Here is a 19,323-nt window from a genome sequence, read left to right as displayed (position 1 = left end):
TTGGGATGTTACACTGAGTATAACATGTCGAATGATGAGGACGATGTTCCTATTTTCGCGAATTTTAACAATCCCAACTTTAACAATCTTGTGCTGAATGAGGGGAATCAGGTGTCCTGAGAGCATACACAGAACAAGATAACCAAGGGGGCTAGGTATCCTACTAATTAGGGCATGAAGGATGATGTGACTCAATGGGCGTCATCACTTTGACTGTAGTTTTATGTTGTCAAATAAACAAAAAAGGAATACGATGTCAAGTACGTGAAGGAGAATTGCCCGTGACGGGTGCATAGCTTCAAGGGGAAGTGGATTGAGTATTGGGAGGTGTCGATTATGGTGGACCACACTTGCATGTTGGACGAACTTACGTCCAGTCATAGGAATATCACCTCAGTCTTTGTTGTCAATATGATGTACGTCTAGATTATGAACAATCTAAACTATGAACTAGGATCCATAATTAGAGCGATTGAAGAGTACAAGTACACTATCAGCTATAACAAGATATAAAAGATAAAGAGAAAGGTAATTAAGATGAGATTTGAGACCTACAAAATGTCATATGATAATCTTTAACGCTTGCTACAGATCATTGCTCGAAAGAACCCGGGGACATATTACGACATTGGTAAGTACCAACCTGGCAAGTATGTCCTAAAGTGATGTTTTTTTCACATTAGGACCATATATCAAAGCTTTCGAGTATTATCGGCATATCTTCTACATCGATTGAACTTTTCTCACTGGCATATACAAGGGACAGATCCTGACTGCTATTGGAGTTGATTGGAACAACCAAGTGCTACTGTTTGCATTTTCATTTGGGGAGAGTGAGAACACCAGCAATTGGTATTGGTTCTTGTACTGTATCAAGATGATAACTGTAGGTGATTGGCCATACGTGTGTCTTATACATGACTAGCATGCAGAGATGCTAAAGGCTATTAAGGATTTGCAGAATGATACGGATAATGGCATGATGGGTCCTATGTGGCTGGATCTACAAAATAGGTGGTGCATGAGGTATTTAAGTACAAACTTCTTCTATCAATTCAAGTACAAAAACCTCATGAACATATTCATGGGGTTGTGTGGTCCTGACCAGCAGTAGAAATTTGATGCTATTTGGAAGACACTGGATGAGTTACGAAAGAAGCAAACACAGGAGCGTGCACGGAGGTCCGTGAAGGAACCGGAGGACGAACCAGTACATCTTGAATCTCTACCAACGAACAATGAAACCTGCATAACATAAAAGACCGATTCATCTATCAAATCATTTAGCGAGTAGATTAAGAATAAATTGAAGTAGACTCTTCAGGATGGCTTGATTCAATCTAACCACGGTACGGTGCCTCGTCCTGAACGATCCTATACAGGTTCACGCTCATGCACCAAACCAAACAGATGGAATACTCCTTCGCAAAAAGAAAAAAAGACGGTAATACTCTACTACTAGCGTATCCAAACACACCTCTTTATCAGGCAGGAGGTGATCGCTGATTGGTCGACTCTAGCGAGCGAGGCAGGCACATTAGAATGTTGAAACCAGGGCGAGGAGAGCCAACGATCCATGGGCTTCCAGCTTTGTTTTTTCCTGTCTTCTGGAATGCCTAAATACTTCATAACGGAGCCCACATTACAATTGAAGATATATGCAACTCTATCTTTCTTCGAATTTTTAATTTATATATTTTTATTTTTCTAATATTTGCAAATATACATGTCTATTTAAAAAAATCCAAATCTAACCAGCATTCACCTGCTGTAAGGGCGATAGCAAAGTGTCACTCGTTGAATAGGCGACACCTTATAAACCCACAAGATGACAGTTGAAAATTAAATATACATGCCGACATGACTACCATGTTAAGATATCGCATGACCAATAGACGACACCTTTAATATACCACGATAAACCCACTAAAAAATTCAACTAGGGACACCTTCCCCTTATAAAGCATGTGACTAGCACTTGCATGTGGCATGCCATGCATGTGACCGGCACTTGCATGGGAGGGCCTGCCACCCATCAAGGTGTCGCTTTTTGAACTAGCGACATTTTCTACGTCACTTCAAAGGGGTATTATGCTAGCCTATCATGTCAAAGTGTTGTCTTTTTAACGGACAACGATAAGTTAGATCTGCAATTTTTTAAAGCAAACGTGTATTTTACAAATATTAAAAAATAAAAATATATAAATAAATAATCATATTTCTTCTGGGCATCTACACCTATAACCATAACCTCACTTTTTTGGTAATTAATTTTCATGCCTGGCATGTTTTCAAAGCAGTATAAGAGGAATTTTGTGTAGGTGATTACTTGGTCATCAAGTTCTACGATATAATTGTATGTGTATTGTCAACATAGCATTAGGGATTAAACCTCTAATATATCCTTCCTCTCTAGCTTTTGTCAACATAGCATCTAAAGCATCTCCAACCAAAAGGGGTCTCCTTGCCTTCGGCCTTTGTAAGTTCTAAAGAAATTAGTTTCAACTCGATTTACATTTGTGCCAACTCTACCTTTTTCCACTACCTGTTTGATCCAGTTTATCTAAAGAGTAGGGAAACCTTTTCTCACCATCACCTCCTTAAAAAAAACTCCATTGAATCTTATCATAGGATTTTTCAAAGTCTAGCTTAAAAATGACACAGGTTTGTTTCTTAACTCTCAATTCATGCAAGGTTTCATGGAAAATGACAACTCCATCCAAGATATTGCTCCCTGCTATAAAGGCTGTCTGATTTTTGCTAATTAATTTCTCAGCCAGAGGGATCAACCTCAGAGTTAAGACTTTAGTCAAAAATTTATAATCAACTCCTAGCAGATAAATTGATCTGTATTGCTTGATGTTATTAGCTTCTTTGAATTCCGGAATTAGGGATACAAGGCCATAGTTTAGTCTGCTAAGATTCAATTCACCTCTATAAAACTTATCAAACATTTCCATCATATGTTTTTTGATGTGGCCCTAACATTGTTTGTAGAACTCTAAAAGAAAACCATATGGGCCAGGAGCTGTATTTGTTTTCATTTCTTTCAACGCTACTTCGAATTCCTCCATAGTAAAAGGTTTGATGAGTGATTCAACTTCTGCCTTAGATAGTAAAAGCTTGGGGGGGGGGGGGTGTTCTTGGTTGCAGAGATCACTACACTTCCTGTGTTGTGGATGGGGCTCGGCTAAAATCAAGTGATGTTCTACCTTACCATTTGCAAGACGAATAGCATAGAAATGTTCGGCTACAGTATTACTGCAAAAGGACTGGACCAAAGCTTGATGACTGGCAAAGACTTGCATAACTTACCATTCTTTGCTTACAGAGCATTCGAGAAAGGCATGCATAGTCACTCCTGCTACATAAGAAACGCCACGCCCATATTTCTGGGTGCCAACTCCCTGCTGCATCTTCATGTACAACGTCCAAGTGCACACCTACAGCACTGGCGCCTTGCAGTTTCATAGATAGGAATCCAAGTAGTTGTGCCGATGCCTCCTGCTGAACTCAATCAAGCTGCCATACGTCCGGTCCGCAACACCTACAAACAAGGCCTCCGCGTCTGGGCTGAATGATATGCCAGCAATCTCTCCAAAGATGTCGATTTCCTGCACGCTCGAGTAATCAGACTGCGAGTCGTACACGTGAACGAAGTCTGCCGCCTCCGACATCGCCAGGAAGTGGCCGTCTGATGAGAATTTGAGCCCCCTGATCGCGCTGATCCTCCCCTTCAGCACCGCGAAGGACTGCGAGAGGTTGCGGATGTCCCACAGCCGGCATGTGGTGTCCTGGTTCCCGGTGGCGAGGACATGGCCGTCAGGGTGCCAGGCGGATGAGAATGAGTAATCCAGATGTCCCTTGAGGTTTGCGATTTCCTGGAAACGTAAGAAGAGTGTTAGACATGGTTCTCTGATGCACCAAGGCATTGTACGGGAAGTTTAAACTTCATAAGACGATCAGCATACTTTGCCTGACTGAGGATCAGCTATCAAACAATCAGAGTTGTCGCCAAGAACAGATAGAAGCTTGCCATCAGGACTCACCGAGATGTTCTGTAATGGACAACAATTCATGACTATCAAAGTGGAACAAGCTAGAGTTATCAACTACCTGAGGAGGAACTTAATATTAACTCACATTGACCGACCACGGGAATGTAAATCGGCTAAGTAGCTTGAATATCTCAGAATCAAAAACTCTGACAACACAATCATTGTTCGCAGCCATCACTTGTGTAGAGCCACTGCATTACCGAAAACATGAAATGAAATAGTTGGTATATACTACTTACGAAATCAAAAAATAAAATACCAACTAAATGGTAAGCTTCTTACTTAGCAGACTGGTACACGTCTACAGAATTAGTGATGGAATCATCATTGTCAGTAACATTTGTACAGAATGCCACTCCAGGTTGATCAACGTACTGTCAAAACCTCGAAATAAAAATCCATGAGCCAACGGACAAATAATGACTGAAAGATGTGCACGCCTTTGAACTAGCCTTACCTTGCAAATCAGTTCGCCCCGAAAACCACCAGCTACCACAAGATTGTCTTTTACAGCCATTGTGCTGATCTGCATTCTGGACAATGGCCGAGCTCCATGGACTTTCTGTGAAGTAGGGACTAGGTCGGAAGTTGGATATACGAAGAATAACAACAAAAAAACTCATATTAAAGAGATACAAACCTGCTTTGGAAATACATGCCCTACCACATTGAGCACTTCTTTCCCTCTTTGAAGAAGAGAAGACCAGTGCATCATTGAATAGTTATGTGTCATGTAGATATCATGCTTAGATGTGGCCCAAACAAGGTCCCTCAGCTGCAGATATCCAGAATATGGTTAGCACCTTTGGAGTAGAAAGAAACTAAGAACAGTATCTCATAAGTGGTGTTTTATACAAAAGAAAACATGCAGATGGCTGTATATGTCTAGCAACAAAATGCTGACAATCAGTTGTTCACAGAAGTCGATAAGCTAGCTGCGGTACTCTAGGAGAAAACAGGCTAGCTATTATCAAACTAGGGGTCTAAGAGGAGTACTGAAATTAATTGGTCGACAAATGCACACCTAAAGCGAGCAAAAATGCAACATGACAAACAAGAAAACAAACAGCACAGATAAGAATTCACAGTCACAAAGAATTGCCAGGAAATCAGATTTATGCATTCAATGTTCTGCCTTTCCACCTGTCTGAAGGAAGTGTCTTTTTGTTTGATGAAAAGCTCAAATTCACACAGGCCAAAGGGACAATACATAACCACCATTCACTTTTCTAAACCTCCTGTAAATTATTATCATTTAATCAGCTCTGCTCTGGAATTTCTATATGCTTATATGGTTAGCAGCATCTGACAATGACTAGTTACATCAGAAAGAAACATGTCATAGTAGCTGTAGTACTAAATTTGAATATATGGTTAGAAACATGTCATAATAGCTATTGTTAGAGTGTAGTTACTAACTAAATTTGAAGTAACAGTAGCTTCGTATCACAGTGCAGGTCATAGGCGGGTTACTGTCTGAAGGACACACAAGAAAGGAAGGTAGCAACTGCAGCAGATTGAATTAAGTTGGTAGTGCAGGTCATAGGCGGGTTACTGTCTGAAGGACACACAAGAAAGGAAGGTAGCAACTGCAGCAGATTGAATTAAGTTGGTAGGAGATATTCGGTTTAGATTAGTTTGGTAGAAGTTGGATTTGATTTAGATTAGGAGATAAGAGTTCGATTAGTTTCCAATTCAGCTAGGGATAAATTAGGTAAGGATTTGGAGTTGGTTTTGGATTGTAATATCCCCTATCTATATAATGGGGCAGCCGCACATCATTGTAGTCAAGCAAGAAGAATTAAGCTAGTCTCCCCCAATATTCTAAGTCTCCCGAATCTATAATATAATCCCTCCCCTAGCAGCTGACGCCGCCTAGCTATCCTCCTGGCGGATGTTTATCCCTTTAATGATCCTAGAACCCTAATACTTCACCTTCTTGTAAGATGTTCACCGGACACCAACCAAAAATATCCAAAACAACAGTTTCTATAAACCGATTGTTTACCCAACACGAAAGTTTTAACAGAATATAATCGTTTTAAAATGAATAGACAATCAGGAGGAAGAACTCGTAACAACAAGCCAAACATTCCGTTAAACGGCATAAACAACTGACAGAAGTATGCACAATCTGAATGCAAAATATGTACGAACATTTCACTCTGACAACATTGCAACACAAAATTAAGACACTTATAATCTGTCAAATTGACACCATAATGGAAATCCTGCATAGAATTATGTTAGCCCCTTTCTAATGCCCAATCTACCAAAAGGAAAATGCGAGCATGATTTATCCAGCAGAGGCTCGCTTATCATAAACAACCTACCATACCATATTCCACAGATGTCGTGATAACAGCGCCAGCTGCTGAGGATGCTCATCCACCTGCTTATGGGCCCTGACGAAAGGATAGTATTGCAGTGTTGTCCTATATCATAGGAGTGTTAATTGTAGAAACATAACTACAGCTTCAGCTAGCATATCTAACTAAACTTATCACAGGACCTGCAGTCAATGTTATGTTAATACAGTTACACTCTATACTGAAAGAAAAAGCAGTAGGGATTAGAAACTTCACCTACTGAAATAGAAAGCAGTCAAAGCTTAAAACATCTCGTAACATCTACAAAGCAGAGTACGAACATAAATGCAAATGGCTAACATTTGTAGCATGAACATTTCCTTCCTTTTTTTTTTTGGTATGCTTGTCTACTGTGTTTACCCTCCTCACACACACACACACACACAGAGATGGGGCTAAATCCCCTTATGCAATTACACTTACAAAAAGAAAGAAGTCCGTAATCAAGATGCGTTTTGTTGTAAGAGACTACTTGATACAACAAGGTGCAATGCATTATGAAAAAAATGAAGGTAACAACAACAAAAACAACTTGTTAGCAGCAACTTAAAAGAAAAATAAAACATTCCTCCTAAAGTTCAATGCACATCTTTTCCCTCAAAAAAATTGCTAAGGCATTGTGCTGGTAATAATGAGTAAAAATCATTAAAAAGAAAAGTTCTAACTTGATTGGACAGCCTGCTGGCCCACTTGACGTCACCATGAATCCTTTTACAAGTGTTTATCAACCAAATTAACGTTGGAATAGATATATACCTGAAAATGAACTATTGTTGACTTGACAAGTCTTGTGTTGAAGCGGAAATCGTAGAAAGTGCTTCTTCTCTCCACTTTTTTGCACTCCTACAGAAGAGGCAAGAAATAAGCACACAGCGAAGTGGTGACACAATTTTCTCCTGTGTAACAAAGGGTGCAAATAATCCTAACAAGAAAACTACATTAATAGCAAGCTCCCTAGTTGTTGATCTCTCCTCTTCTTGTTCTACTTCAAATTGAAAAGGTTTGCTGTGTGAGCCCATGACCTAAAGAATTGAATATAGGAGATAAGATCATAGGATACCAGAACAAACTGACTGTGTTTCTTTCAACATGCTACTCTGACAGCTAACACTCAAATATGAGAAAACTAGTAAGAATTGAATCTGTAGTGTTATATATCAGTAGTTCATGTGGTGCTCAGCTTAATTTGTGGTGTTGCTTCTTAAAGATCTAAGAAAGTGATGTTCAAAATATGAGCAAAAGTGTGGCTAAAAAATCAAGAACTATTGGAAGAGATAAGTATATACATAGAACTCAAGTATCGTCGCATTTACAATCGTAATGTGAAAGGCTGAAAAGTATCTTTGCACCAATAACTGAAAGTAGAAAGGCAATTATACAGAACACTTAAATACTTAATCTCACCATATCCAACTCCTCGTGTGACCTGGAGAGGCTCTCGTAGTTCTGGTACACCTTCAACCTCATTTCACGGTACTCTTCTCTACTGTAATTTAGCCTCTCCCATGGTATCCCTTGAATGTCTTTCCCACTTCTATACTCAGCGGCAGAAGTGTCATAATTTTTCTTATTCTACAGCAAGAATAAAAAAAAGGGATCCTATGTTATTAAGCTTAGAAAAAAAAAAGTAAAATCTGCAACCATAGGACAAAGAAGCAATCCATAATTGTCTAACAAAGCACGTCATAGACCGAGAAACCGTAAATAACATCAAACTAGCGTATCACAATTTTTCACATGATGTTGCATTACTGCCCCTTTACGGTTAACATCACTTCAGTACATATATGATCCCTTCGTGTTCACCCAACGAGAGATGAGGTAAAAGTAAACTTACGTTTGCGACAACACACTACTGAAGGACGAAAATCCGTACCGGAGGGCTTGGGGGATCGCCGGCTGCGAACCCGAACAACTCCAAGTCCTCGTCTTCTCCTTCCAGGAACTCCAAGTCGTCAATCAAGTGCATCTCCATCGTCTCCACGAATCAGGAAACCACAAAATCTGGGAATAGTTGAAGGATCAGAAGCGCAACCGGTAAAAACAGCGTCCGCAGACTGCAACACCGCACAAAGCCATAAACAACCACAAATCGAAAACCGTCTGACCGAGGCTCGCACGAAGCATAAAGCCACCGGGTTACTACTGAACCCGGATGAGGTGAACAAAGGGGACCTGGGAAACGAGGAAAGACACGCGGAAACAGTGGGACACCCAAACCCCACAAAAATCTTCAGCAAAAACTCAAGTATGCAAGCGTCGAACAGAGGGTGGAGGGGCCGGCGAGCAGCAGGCCAGCAGCGATACCTCCGGCACCTCGAACGATTCGCGGGAGCTGGGATCGCACGCGAGATCCTTAAAGCCTTCCGATTCGAAGCGCGAGATAAAATACCCGACTCGAACCGAATCGAATCGAATCAAGGGCCGCCTCGGCTCCGGAGGAGGAAACGGTGAGAAGAGCAGTGGGGGGGGGGGGGGGGGGGGGCGGCGTGAGAATGGTGGGGATTTGGGAATCCTCCTTTTAGCGTGGTGCCACCATTTACGATAGGCGACTGATACGAGCGCATTCGCGAGTGTACGAGTGTGATGTATTACGTAGTGATGGATCTTATAATGGAAAAAAAGAGGTGCACGGCGTTTATAGCGTGGGGGCGAGACGACGGAAGGCACAGGGCAGACTCTACCGTTTCTAGGGATAAGTTTTTTTATTTATTTTTGGATTATTGAGAGATCTACTCTCACTTAAATAAGTTTTTAAAAACTAAATAGTAATCTAAAGCTTCTAGCCGTTTTTTTTCAGTCACTCTAAATAGTAATCTAAAGATGTTCGTTCGGTGCATGTCAGGGGTGACTCAGTGACTGAACTCCTGTAGTAGTGTTCGTTCTTCACGTGACAATAGACACGAACCATGGCTCAGGTGATAGTTGTCGCTTAGGCTCGCCCTCGCGTTTGTAGGGCATTTGGGCGGACGATTGATTTCATTATGCACGAGAGGAGCACTTAGGTTGGTTACAGTCTCATGCGATCGGTTGGTGGGGTGGGGGGCAGCGGGGCATTGGGCCCCGGAGCTAGACAGTGACTGGATCGATTCGATCGGTAACTGTTAGAATTCAATTACAGACAGTGATCAATTAGCAAACAAAGTATCTTTATCAAAAAATATGTCTTTTGGTTAAGAGACTTAACACCTTTTTATTTTATCTATCGGAGAGAAACATGTCTCTCTAATAGTACATCTTTATCATGTATATATATGTAAATATTTTATTGGATCAATAAAAGAGTTTTATTCTCTCTATTTTCATATCTGCTACGATACATTATCAGTCACTTTACTCTCCAAATCGTTAATCAGCCACAGCACCGAAGAGCACAGCAAGGAAGCGCGGAGGAGGGACGAACAACGCCCAACATCACGAGTATGTTAATCAACCTCGACGCAGATCGGCATACCGCACGAAGGTGGCGCCTAGAACAAGACGACATCCACCCCCTGGCAACATGCCACAACACAGAATCCCAGAGACACGAAGGCCAATGCACATCACGGATGAACACCACGGTGACTTCTCGACCTACAGGTACACGATCACGCCATCAACTTGGCCATCATCGTCTTCTCTTCTCTGCAACAACAATGGTTGGCGTGGATCTGGTCCGTTGGTGCCCGTTTGCACTTCAGCGCCTTCCACACCACCCACAGTCGGTGAATATGGTGGCGGTTGGCCGCACCGCCCTCCGGCGATAGCCTCTTCTTAAGGCAGTCGGCTGCCCTGCACTCCTATGTCCCCCTCCCAGGAAAACGTTCCTTTGGGGCGCGAAACGAGTAACTCGACGGCGTTATCACCCCGTGCGCCCAGCCCGAACGAGGGCACATAGGGCCACTGCACAACAGCCACAAGACGGCAGTGTGGCCCGGCCGATGCTCGCTCCCCGGTGGAAAACCACACGCAAATCCGGCGACGCTTCTTCAACCCGAGACGGCGACACCTCCAAACCGGTGTCACTTGCTGCCCATGGTCAACCCGAGATGGTGACGGCGTGGCTCTCAAGGCCACCTAGAGGCCCCCTCCCCAGCAATCGGCGATCGACACAGCCCATGGCGACGCCGGCCGACGTAGCCCAGCGACCGCTTGGTCTGCATGACCATCCACCCTCTCCAAAGGCATTGGCCTACCCCAGCCTAGCAATCTGCCCAATGCGGTATGCTTGAGCAAATCCCGACAAGCCGGTGGTGGTTCGGCTAGCCCGGCGGCACCACAGGAGGATGGGGTGACCGGTGGGGTGTGGCTTGCAGTCCTAACCGCCCCTCCACTAATATACAGTGGCTCCCCTACCCGGTTAATGGGCCTAAAGGCCGAATGGGCTTCATCCCAAGTTGCATTGGCCCATTCGGCTTGTGGCACACATCAATTTTACAAAAAAAACCCCTCAGGATTGCATTAATTATGTGCTTTTCGGACAGCTATATGAAGCAGAAGCCTTATACAATAGATCAGGGTCAAGGCATTTCCAACTTAGCAAATCCAATGTTTGTCGTAAGTGTGGATGCTACAAGTACACCATCAAGAAATGACGCACCCTAATACATTTAGTTGATCTGTATTTACAATCCGTATGATATAACAAACCTACTCAAGGACAAAGATTTGAAACACACTTCAATCTTCAAACCGACTCCACTAAGGAGGCTAGTTGTTCACAATAAGTTCTACAAGAACCAAGTAACAAACAGACTCTTCTACAACTAAAAGATCATATGAGTATGGAAAACATATTTGTCAAATTTACTTCGCACGACATGTTTGAAGATCTTAACTAGTCTCACAATTCCTTAGATACCATGCTACCTATGTCCCATTAAATGTTATAATACAATATTGTATTAGCACTATGATACTATAATTAAGTATGTATATATTATATATATGTGATAAAGAATTTCATATCAAATTCTTCAATTCTATATATAGATTTTCTACGAGAGTCAAACTGATGAAGAAAATGTGCCTTGTGGATAGCTATACCATAAATTCTATACGTAGTGAAACTAAAATATTAAACTGTTATTAAGAGATAAGAAAATATTTTGATAATCGTTGACGCCATGTAGTGATTATTAACTTTGATCGTGCCATAATTACTCTCCATATAGGTACACAAGTCATAATCGTTGATGATCTATTGTATCCCGATTCAACTCGTACCTTACTAAGTTATAGAGATATCCGTCAGAATGGTTTTTATATCAAAACCCATGATGACAACTGTCGGTGTATCAGGAACCGGGGGTCCCTGAGTCCCGAGGCCAGGCCAGCCATCCGCCACGTGTCACCATCCCGCGAGGTCCCTCCTGCGGGGTGAGGAAAGTCCAAGTTCCGGGAGAAGGTGCTCGGGGCCACAGTCTTTGGTTTCCGAGCACCCCAGTTCCCCGACGATCCGCGGAGTCTAAGTACCGGGAAGAAAGTGCTCGGGCCGGTGCCAGGTCATCCCCGAGCGCCCTAGTTCCCCGATGACCAGAAGAGCTAAAGTTCCGGGAGAGAGTGCTCGGGGCTGCGAGCGGCAGTCCCCGAGCGCTCGGTTCCCTGAAGGTTCCACACAAAGAGTGCTCGGGAGAGAATGCTCGGGGCTGCGCGTGGCGGTCCCCGAGCGTTCGGTTCCCCGAAGGATCGGGCAAGAGTGCTCAGGAGAGAGTGCTCGGGGAGGTGAACAATACCCCTGAGCACTCGGTTCCCCGACGACCCAGAAAGGCTCCCGAGGGGCCCACCGATGAGGTGTCCGCCAGTCAGAGGCCGAAACCGCATTCAATGAGCGTGTGTGGCCTGACATATCCAACTGCTCCCGCCGCAGTGTCAGTCCCTGCCATGCTTTGGCAGGGGGGCGTGGGGCTATTAATTGCACGGGTCCCGTCCCGTATCATCCGGTGTGTCTCGGGATAACATCGCTAGGATCAAGGTATTCCGCTTGCTGCCCTGCCGTGGCAGAGGAACAAGACAGGGCGGGCACGCCGGGTGACTCGGTGGCTGCCCGGTGGGCCCTCTCAACGGCGCCCGTCGCCAGGGCGTCCACAGTGACAAGTGACCGAACGCGCGCCGCGTTTTTCCACCGCCCCAGTCATTTCACCCAGAGGAAATGATGACGCCTTTTTCAGTCATGGCGTCTTGGAACTTGTACCCCTTTCTTCCCATTCGGGGTATGTCGTGGTCGGCGAGTGCATAAAAGAGTCGGCACACCGGAGGAACAAAAGGAGAAAAACCCAGACGAAGAATACGAACCCCACAACGAACCAAGCCAACAGACGAAGACATTGCAAGCAAGCCTGAGCAGAGCTCTTGCCGAAGAACAAGGAGCCTCAAGCTCGTAGTTAGACACTATATTCTTGTAACCAGATACATCCTCAGGGGACATCCCTCAGGACAGTTATTGCATCCATACAGGAGTAGGGTATTACGCCCCCATGCGGCCCAAACCTGTCTAAACCCCGGTGCATTTATTTCTCTTTGCACTAGGTCAATCATCCCCCACCACCGGCCGTTGCATTTACGTTCACTTTCATTTATTTCTCCGACGAACTTATTCAGGATCATCCCCCCGGCCGAATCTCTAAAAAGGGGTCTATCGGGATCCCTGCGACAGGAGTTAATCCTCCGACAACGACAAAAGAGGAATTTCTCCTCTTAATCAATGGATATGGCAAGCTTCCCTATATACTATATGGATTGTACTGTACATACATAAAACTCATACAATATATAATAATTTTTCTATCTTGATCAAATCGAGACCTGGCATTATTGTATTGGTCACACTTTCTTAGAGATGATGAGAAAAATTATTAACAATTCTATTGGTCACAATATTCTCAATACCTTCATATTTGTGTGTACCACATATGTCACATGGAATTTAATTTAAGGTCATCTTACCTTAAAATTCATAATGTGTCATCTAATTTCTTGAACGCATTTAACAACATACACGTGGCTCTATTCAGCAATATTATGGACCATCTAGGTACTCTACAATACTGATCGATGTATCTACAAAATAGTCCCGAATGTGTCCTTTATATATAAGACACCACACTTATGTTGAATTCATTGCTCAGATACTAAAAATTAGAGCAAATTATCCTATACGCAGGATCAAATTCATTCACATGGATAATGTTGTTTCTTATCGTACATGCAATTATTGTTTGATTTTGGACACTACTGCATTAAGTATCATATGTGCACATCCATAATGGTCTAGCTGAATATCTCAAGAGAATTAATTTATTTGCATAACTAACTATAGAATTGTGATTTACCTACATCTTATTGGTGATATATGGCTTTACACACAGTATCATTAAACCAAATTTATTCAACTACAATCATATAGCTGCCTCTGTTACAGTTAATACATGGAATTTGGCCTCGGCCAAGTATTTCATATCTATGAATTGGTTACGTTCTACACGTATCGATATCACCACCGTATAGTATATATCAAAGGGCATTGGGGATCCATATGAGATATATTTATTTGTGAATCATATAATACGTTGAGTCTCTCACATAGGACATATTCATTACCCGTATGCTTATAACATTTTGAGGATAATTCTCGGCATTAAGGGAAGATTAATATCATAAAGAATATCAGGAATCATAAGAGAATATCATATATGTTCACATTCAGTCATCCTATCCACATACCTGATATATGAATCCTTATTCATAACATCTTGTATTTACAATATATTGTAAATAACCTGCCAAGATGCATTTAATGTCAACAAAGGTGTCACCAAATCCTAGATTCATAATAGGAATGTGACGGAAAGAGTGAAGGTACCAAAAAAACCAATTAAATTCTAAATCAAAATAAAAGAGGGAGAAGTATGTTCACAAAGAATAAAACTTCTTGCAAGCTACCGCGGAAACAAATGAATCCTTACTCCACAACATTAAATTACAAATCAACATCATGTTGATAGATACCTTATGGATATTCATTATCCAAGCATCTATAGATATTCAACACCTAAATACTCAGCACAAATATGTACATAAATTCAGGCGCTAGGTTATGAGAACACCCTAACTCAATTATTTTGGAAAATACATGGAGTTAAATGGGATAATATTTTCATAAACTATATCGATTCCATAGAATCAATCAATATCAAAATCTGCAAATTGTTGATAAATAATTTAGCCTCGTAAATTACAGAAGATCTTCAATTGGTTCCAGACCAAAGTCTATGGCCATGACAGGATGCCTCAAGCACTCGAACTGGACCAAATAGAAGGAAGCAATTGAGGTAGAATTACACTTGTTCACAAAAAGAAATGTACTCACAAAAGTAATACCTATACCTTCAAGCTGAAATAGCAAGACTTGTAGCACAAGAGTTCACGTAGAAATCCAACATTAATTACAATGCTACATACCTTATGGTATGTGTGAAAATTATGTTCTCATATTCAATATCATTGGCAGACTAAATGAATTAGATAGATTTGAACATATAAGTCTCTAATGAACTTCAAATTTTGAATCTAAATACAAATCGCAATATATATTATGTATAACTTAAAGTCATTCCATGACTTCAAGCAGTTAAGTTAATGTGCTACACCTGACTAAATGAGTTTTTTCCACAGAAGCGTTACTCCAACTACAACGATTGCATGTGTGTTCATAATAAAATCCTAATTGGATTTTGTATAATCTCTAAACCACACATAACAAAGTATGTAATCGTTTTATGATAGAATTTGAGATGATTGATTTGGTTAAAATTAAATTTCTCTTAAGTCTACAACTTGAGCATATTCCTGCAAGAATATTTATTTATCAATCCATCAATATCTAAATAATATTAGATAATCATATTCATCAAAATACTTATGGTTATTTGTCCCTAAATATGAATCAAGATCCATTCATAGATTAGTTGATGATAACTAAACCTAAAATTTTGTATCTTATGCCATCAAAGAGCTCATGTATCTTAGAAACCACAACATGTCTTATATTACATAGATAACTTGCTAGCTTAAATAGCGGAACTCTAATCCACGGATATCTTTATGGTATCAAATATTTAGATTTTTCTATCAGAAAAAAATAATATATGATCATAGTGGGATATCCAGATTTTGGCTATACAACTGATCCTCTTAACACCAGATCATAAACTGATTTCATAGTGATATAACTATCTCGTAGGAGTCATCAAACAGATTCCAGTGAGTACTTCTACCTATCATTCTAAAACATTACAAACATATGTATGACTTCGCAGAATGATCAACCGCATACAACAGACATGTGGTATATGTTCTATCGAATCAATAACCATTATCTATGAAGATAATTCATCATGTATTGCTTAAATACAAACATGTTACATAAAGAATAATATAACCAAACATATTGCTCCTAAATTATTCTATCCTTATAATGGGAAGATAAATATCTTGCAAACTAAATCATGTGATAATCTTGCTGATTTATTCATCCTTACCAAATTTCGCATTCCAAAAAAATACATTAAAGAAATTGGTATGCGATGATTACAAGATTTGTAAGATTCAGGAGGAAATGATCCATAAATAATAATATGTTCATATTATATTGCACTCTTTTTCTTTATAATTTTGCCCTATACGGTTTCTCATATAAGATTTTTAATGAGGCAATATCTACACAAGATCATATGTTATATCTCTTATTTTTTTCTTTCGGGGTTTTCAAAGGTGGTATCAAAGACATATATATTGTTCTCTAAACTCGCTTATAGGTTTTTTCTTTTAAAGGTTTTCTCATATAAGTTTACAAAGAGACAATAATCAATATATGTTATATCATTCTCTATTTATTTTCTTACTGGGTTTTAAAGGAGTTTTAATAGCATATTATCATTATTTCTCCTATGTTTCAAAGAGGTTTTTTTGGATGTTTCAATATGATCCATAGATCATAGTTATTGTTCTCTAAGCTCACCAATGAATTTTCCTATTTAGATTTCTCATATGAGTTTCAATTAAGCAATAACTAATATGTCATATCATTTTCTTTTTATATTTTTCATTGTGTTTTAAAGAAGTTTTAATGACATATCAACATACTATTTTCTTCTCGTATTTTTCTACAGAGTTTTAGGAGAGTTTTTCAACAAACGTTTACATTATGAATAATTGATTAAGTGGAAGTGTTAGAATTTTATTACAATTAGTGATCAATTAGCAACAAGATGTTTTTACCAAAGTAACATGTATTTGATTAAGAGACTTAACAACTTTTCATGATATTCATTGGAGAGACGTGTCTCTCCAATAACACTCTTTCATCATGTATATATATAAATATTTCATTAAATCAATAAAAAAATTCATTCTCTATTTTCTATCAGCCTAGCAGTTGTACTACTCGTGTGCGTACTGCCTAGCGAGTGATGCTGCAATCCGACCAACCTTGTCGATGGAAATGAATGCGCTTGTAGCGCGGTGGTAGCGTTGCCGTTGTGCACGCCGCCCACGATCGTATGTACTGCGTTGCCGCTTCGATCGACCAAACACGGAAACACCACCGTGGGCTCTACCTGCTCCTGCTGCGAGACAAGCCACAGCCCGGTGGTCCCTACGGTTACGTGAGAGGACCCACAATGGAATTCAGTAGGCTGCTTTTTCTGTGACTTCATTACTTCAACACGACGCCCCCTGCCCTGCCCACGTGTAAGTCCCGGGCGGTACCAGCCTGGCAGCGAGCCTTGCCCGCGACGCGTGGCGCTGGAAACCGGTGGGCGCTCCCCATGCCGTGCCGTGCCGCGCGTTTGCGGGACGCCGTGAGCCGTCCAGGCTACCGTCGACGTCAGACCGGGACGTGACTGCGTTTACGTGGCGAACGCTGGTGTGCCGAGAGGCTGGCCGGCGTTACCGTGGTACACCAACGAGTCTTTGGATCAAGTGATTAATCATTTGGGTTTTGGCCATTAGCGGAGATTTTTTTCTACTTTAAGTTGCGCGTTGCGTCTGCTTAATTCGATTGGGTTTGGACGTCCACGTGGCAGTCCCTTTCTAACTGTAGTTGAATTGACATAACAGCAGTGAGCATATCACGTGAAGAGACAAAGGGAAAACGAGCGAAGATGGCTTTGTTTCTATCTCTCCCCACGATCTTTTCACCTGAACACAAACTAAATACCACCTCCATCTTAAAATAGTTAATATTTTATAATTAAATATAAGTATTAAAATAAAAAAAATAAAAAATAAATTTACTCATTATTAATATTATTTATTATATAAAAAATAAATTTTATATTGGAAATGAAGCTACTTAATGAAAAAATAAAAGTGAAAATTTTAAATTAAAATTATATAACGTCATATATTTTAAGTATTATAGAAGAGGTTATATGCGAGAGAGAGAGAGTAACATCTAGTTGACGTCTCTGGAGGAAAGTGTTTCGTCTGATTTCCGCTTTATCCGAAGAGTAACAATGTTTCCTCTGTTCAATTTCCGCTTTCCTCTTCGATCATAACAGTAGACATGGGACTATGGGAGCGCTACCTCTGTTTCCCGCACAGAAGGAATGGCTCATGAACTTGTTCAGGCCATCTTTATTTCAGCTTTTGATCAATATCTGCTTTTGGCTGATTTTTACTTCTTAAAAGTTAAAAACTGAAACAAATAGAAATTTGAAAATTTGGTTTTTAAAAAGCTGAAAATCTGATTTTTGATAAAATAAACTAAAAGCTGAGAAGTTCGTTGAAAAAAACTTTTTTAGTTTTTGGTGTGCTGATAAACTATAAAATTATTGTAAAAACCAATATTCAAAAGGAAAAAGATAGAAGTCAGTTTTTTTAAAAAAACCAAAAGCCATAGCTTAAAAAACAGACCCTTAGGACACGTTTATGAGCTTCTGATTTTAGGCTTTTTTAAAAAGCTATGCTTTTAATTTATCTAAAAAGCTGTTTTTAAAATAAGATGTTGTCTTTTATAATAAATTATTAGTTTTTCTGCACATAGCTTTTCTGAAAAACGCCTCTCAGCGAGTAGCTCAACTTTAATTTATTTTTTCAAAAGTGGCTTCTGGAGAACAAGAAAACAAATAATGGCTTAGTCACCCACGCTTTGCTTCATTATTTGTCCTTTCGGCAGAGGCAACAACTTTTTTCTTCAATCCCTTGCAAAGCTAGCTAGTTCATTTTGTAATTTTTTTTATTAGATTCACCTACGACCATGTTGACATAACTTATTGTTGGTTTTTATTCCTCAGAAGCTATAAGCTGAAATAAATAGGGTTATGAAAAGCTGTCTTTTGAAAAAGTTAAAAAGCTGATTTACGATAAAATAAACTAAAAGCTAATAAGCTGACTGAAAGTAACTTTTTTAGTTTTTGGTATGCTGAGAAACTAAAAAATTTCTATAAAAAATAACTGTCAAAAACTAAAAGTTACAAGTAGCTTTCAACAAAAATCACTTTTCATTAAAAACTCGTAAATTTTAGTTGTGCCAAACATAGCCTAAAACTCACTCAATTAAAATAAAAATTCACTTTCACCTAATTAACTTTAAAAGAAAATAAACTAATTAAAGATCCATAACTATACATTGAGTATCCACTTATATACCTACGTATCGTCTCACATGAGCTTGGCTTCTGTAGGTTTGCCTTCATAGGTCCCCGTGAAAAACTTTATATAGCTTTGATTATTTTTGTTCCAGTTAAAAAGCTATCGGCTTCTTATGATTTTTTTCCATAAAAACATTTCTTGAAAAAGAAGATATATTTTCCAAGTATAAATTTGTAGGTTCTTTATTTTTTCTATTCCATATATTTTTAGGGCTCTCTACACGGTGCACGATTCACAAGATCATGATCTAGCTGACACCT

The 19,323-nt window shown here is 40.1% G+C and overlaps 1 protein-coding gene across 7 annotated transcripts; it reads right to left on the bottom strand.

Moving 5' to 3' along the window:
- Nucleotides 1-870: 870 nt before the first annotated feature.
- LOC133892321 (uncharacterized WD repeat-containing protein C2A9.03-like) lies at nucleotides 871-8,906 on the bottom strand. 7 transcript variants are annotated; one of them, XR_009904367.1, is made up of 11 exons: nucleotides 8,735-8,906; nucleotides 8,304-8,431; nucleotides 7,832-7,999; nucleotides 7,184-7,270; nucleotides 4,699-4,833; nucleotides 4,516-4,620; nucleotides 4,341-4,432; nucleotides 4,144-4,249; nucleotides 3,972-4,058; nucleotides 3,316-3,881; nucleotides 871-1,245 (listed from the first exon to the last, which is right to left on the bottom strand). XR_009904367.1 is itself a non-coding variant. In XM_062333011.1 (10 exons), exons 2-10 carry the CDS (start codon nucleotides 8,400-8,402, stop codon nucleotides 3,468-3,470), a joined length of 1,293 nt encoding a protein of 430 aa, XP_062188995.1. In that variant the 5' UTR covers nucleotides 8,403-8,431; nucleotides 8,735-8,906; the 3' UTR covers nucleotides 3,285-3,467. The 7 variants fall into 7 exon arrangements, 6 of the variants coding, with proteins under 6 accessions (XP_062188995.1, XP_062188996.1, XP_062188999.1 ...); XM_062333011.1 differs by lacking the exon at nucleotides 871-1,245 and having other exon boundaries at nucleotides 3,285-3,881; XM_062333012.1 differs by lacking the exons at nucleotides 871-1,245; nucleotides 8,735-8,906 and adding an exon at nucleotides 8,536-8,720 and having other exon boundaries at nucleotides 3,285-3,881.
- Nucleotides 8,907-19,323: the final 10,417 nt, after the last annotated feature.

This window comes from Phragmites australis, chromosome 15 (assembly GCF_958298935.1).
Source record: "Phragmites australis chromosome 15, lpPhrAust1.1, whole genome shotgun sequence".
Lineage (NCBI taxonomy): Eukaryota > Viridiplantae > Streptophyta > Magnoliopsida > Poales > Poaceae > Phragmites > Phragmites australis.
Note: the sequence above shows the minus strand (reverse complement) of the source record. Positions and strands in the feature narration are given on the sequence as shown.

Excerpts from the sequence above, each read along its gene's own strand:
- LOC133892321 (XM_062333011.1), bottom strand. The coding sequence starts at position 8,402 with ATGGAGATGCACTTGATTGACGACTTGGAGTTCCTGGAAGGAGAAGAC. Across the intron at positions 4,621-4,698 it reads GGCATGTATTTCCAAAGCAG|AAAGTCCATGGAGCTCGGCC; the intron begins GTTTGTATCTCT and ends CCTACTTCACAG. Across the intron at positions 4,433-4,515 it reads GGGGCGAACTGATTTGCAAG|TACGTTGATCAACCTGGAGT; the intron begins GTAAGGCTAGTT and ends AGGTTTTGACAG.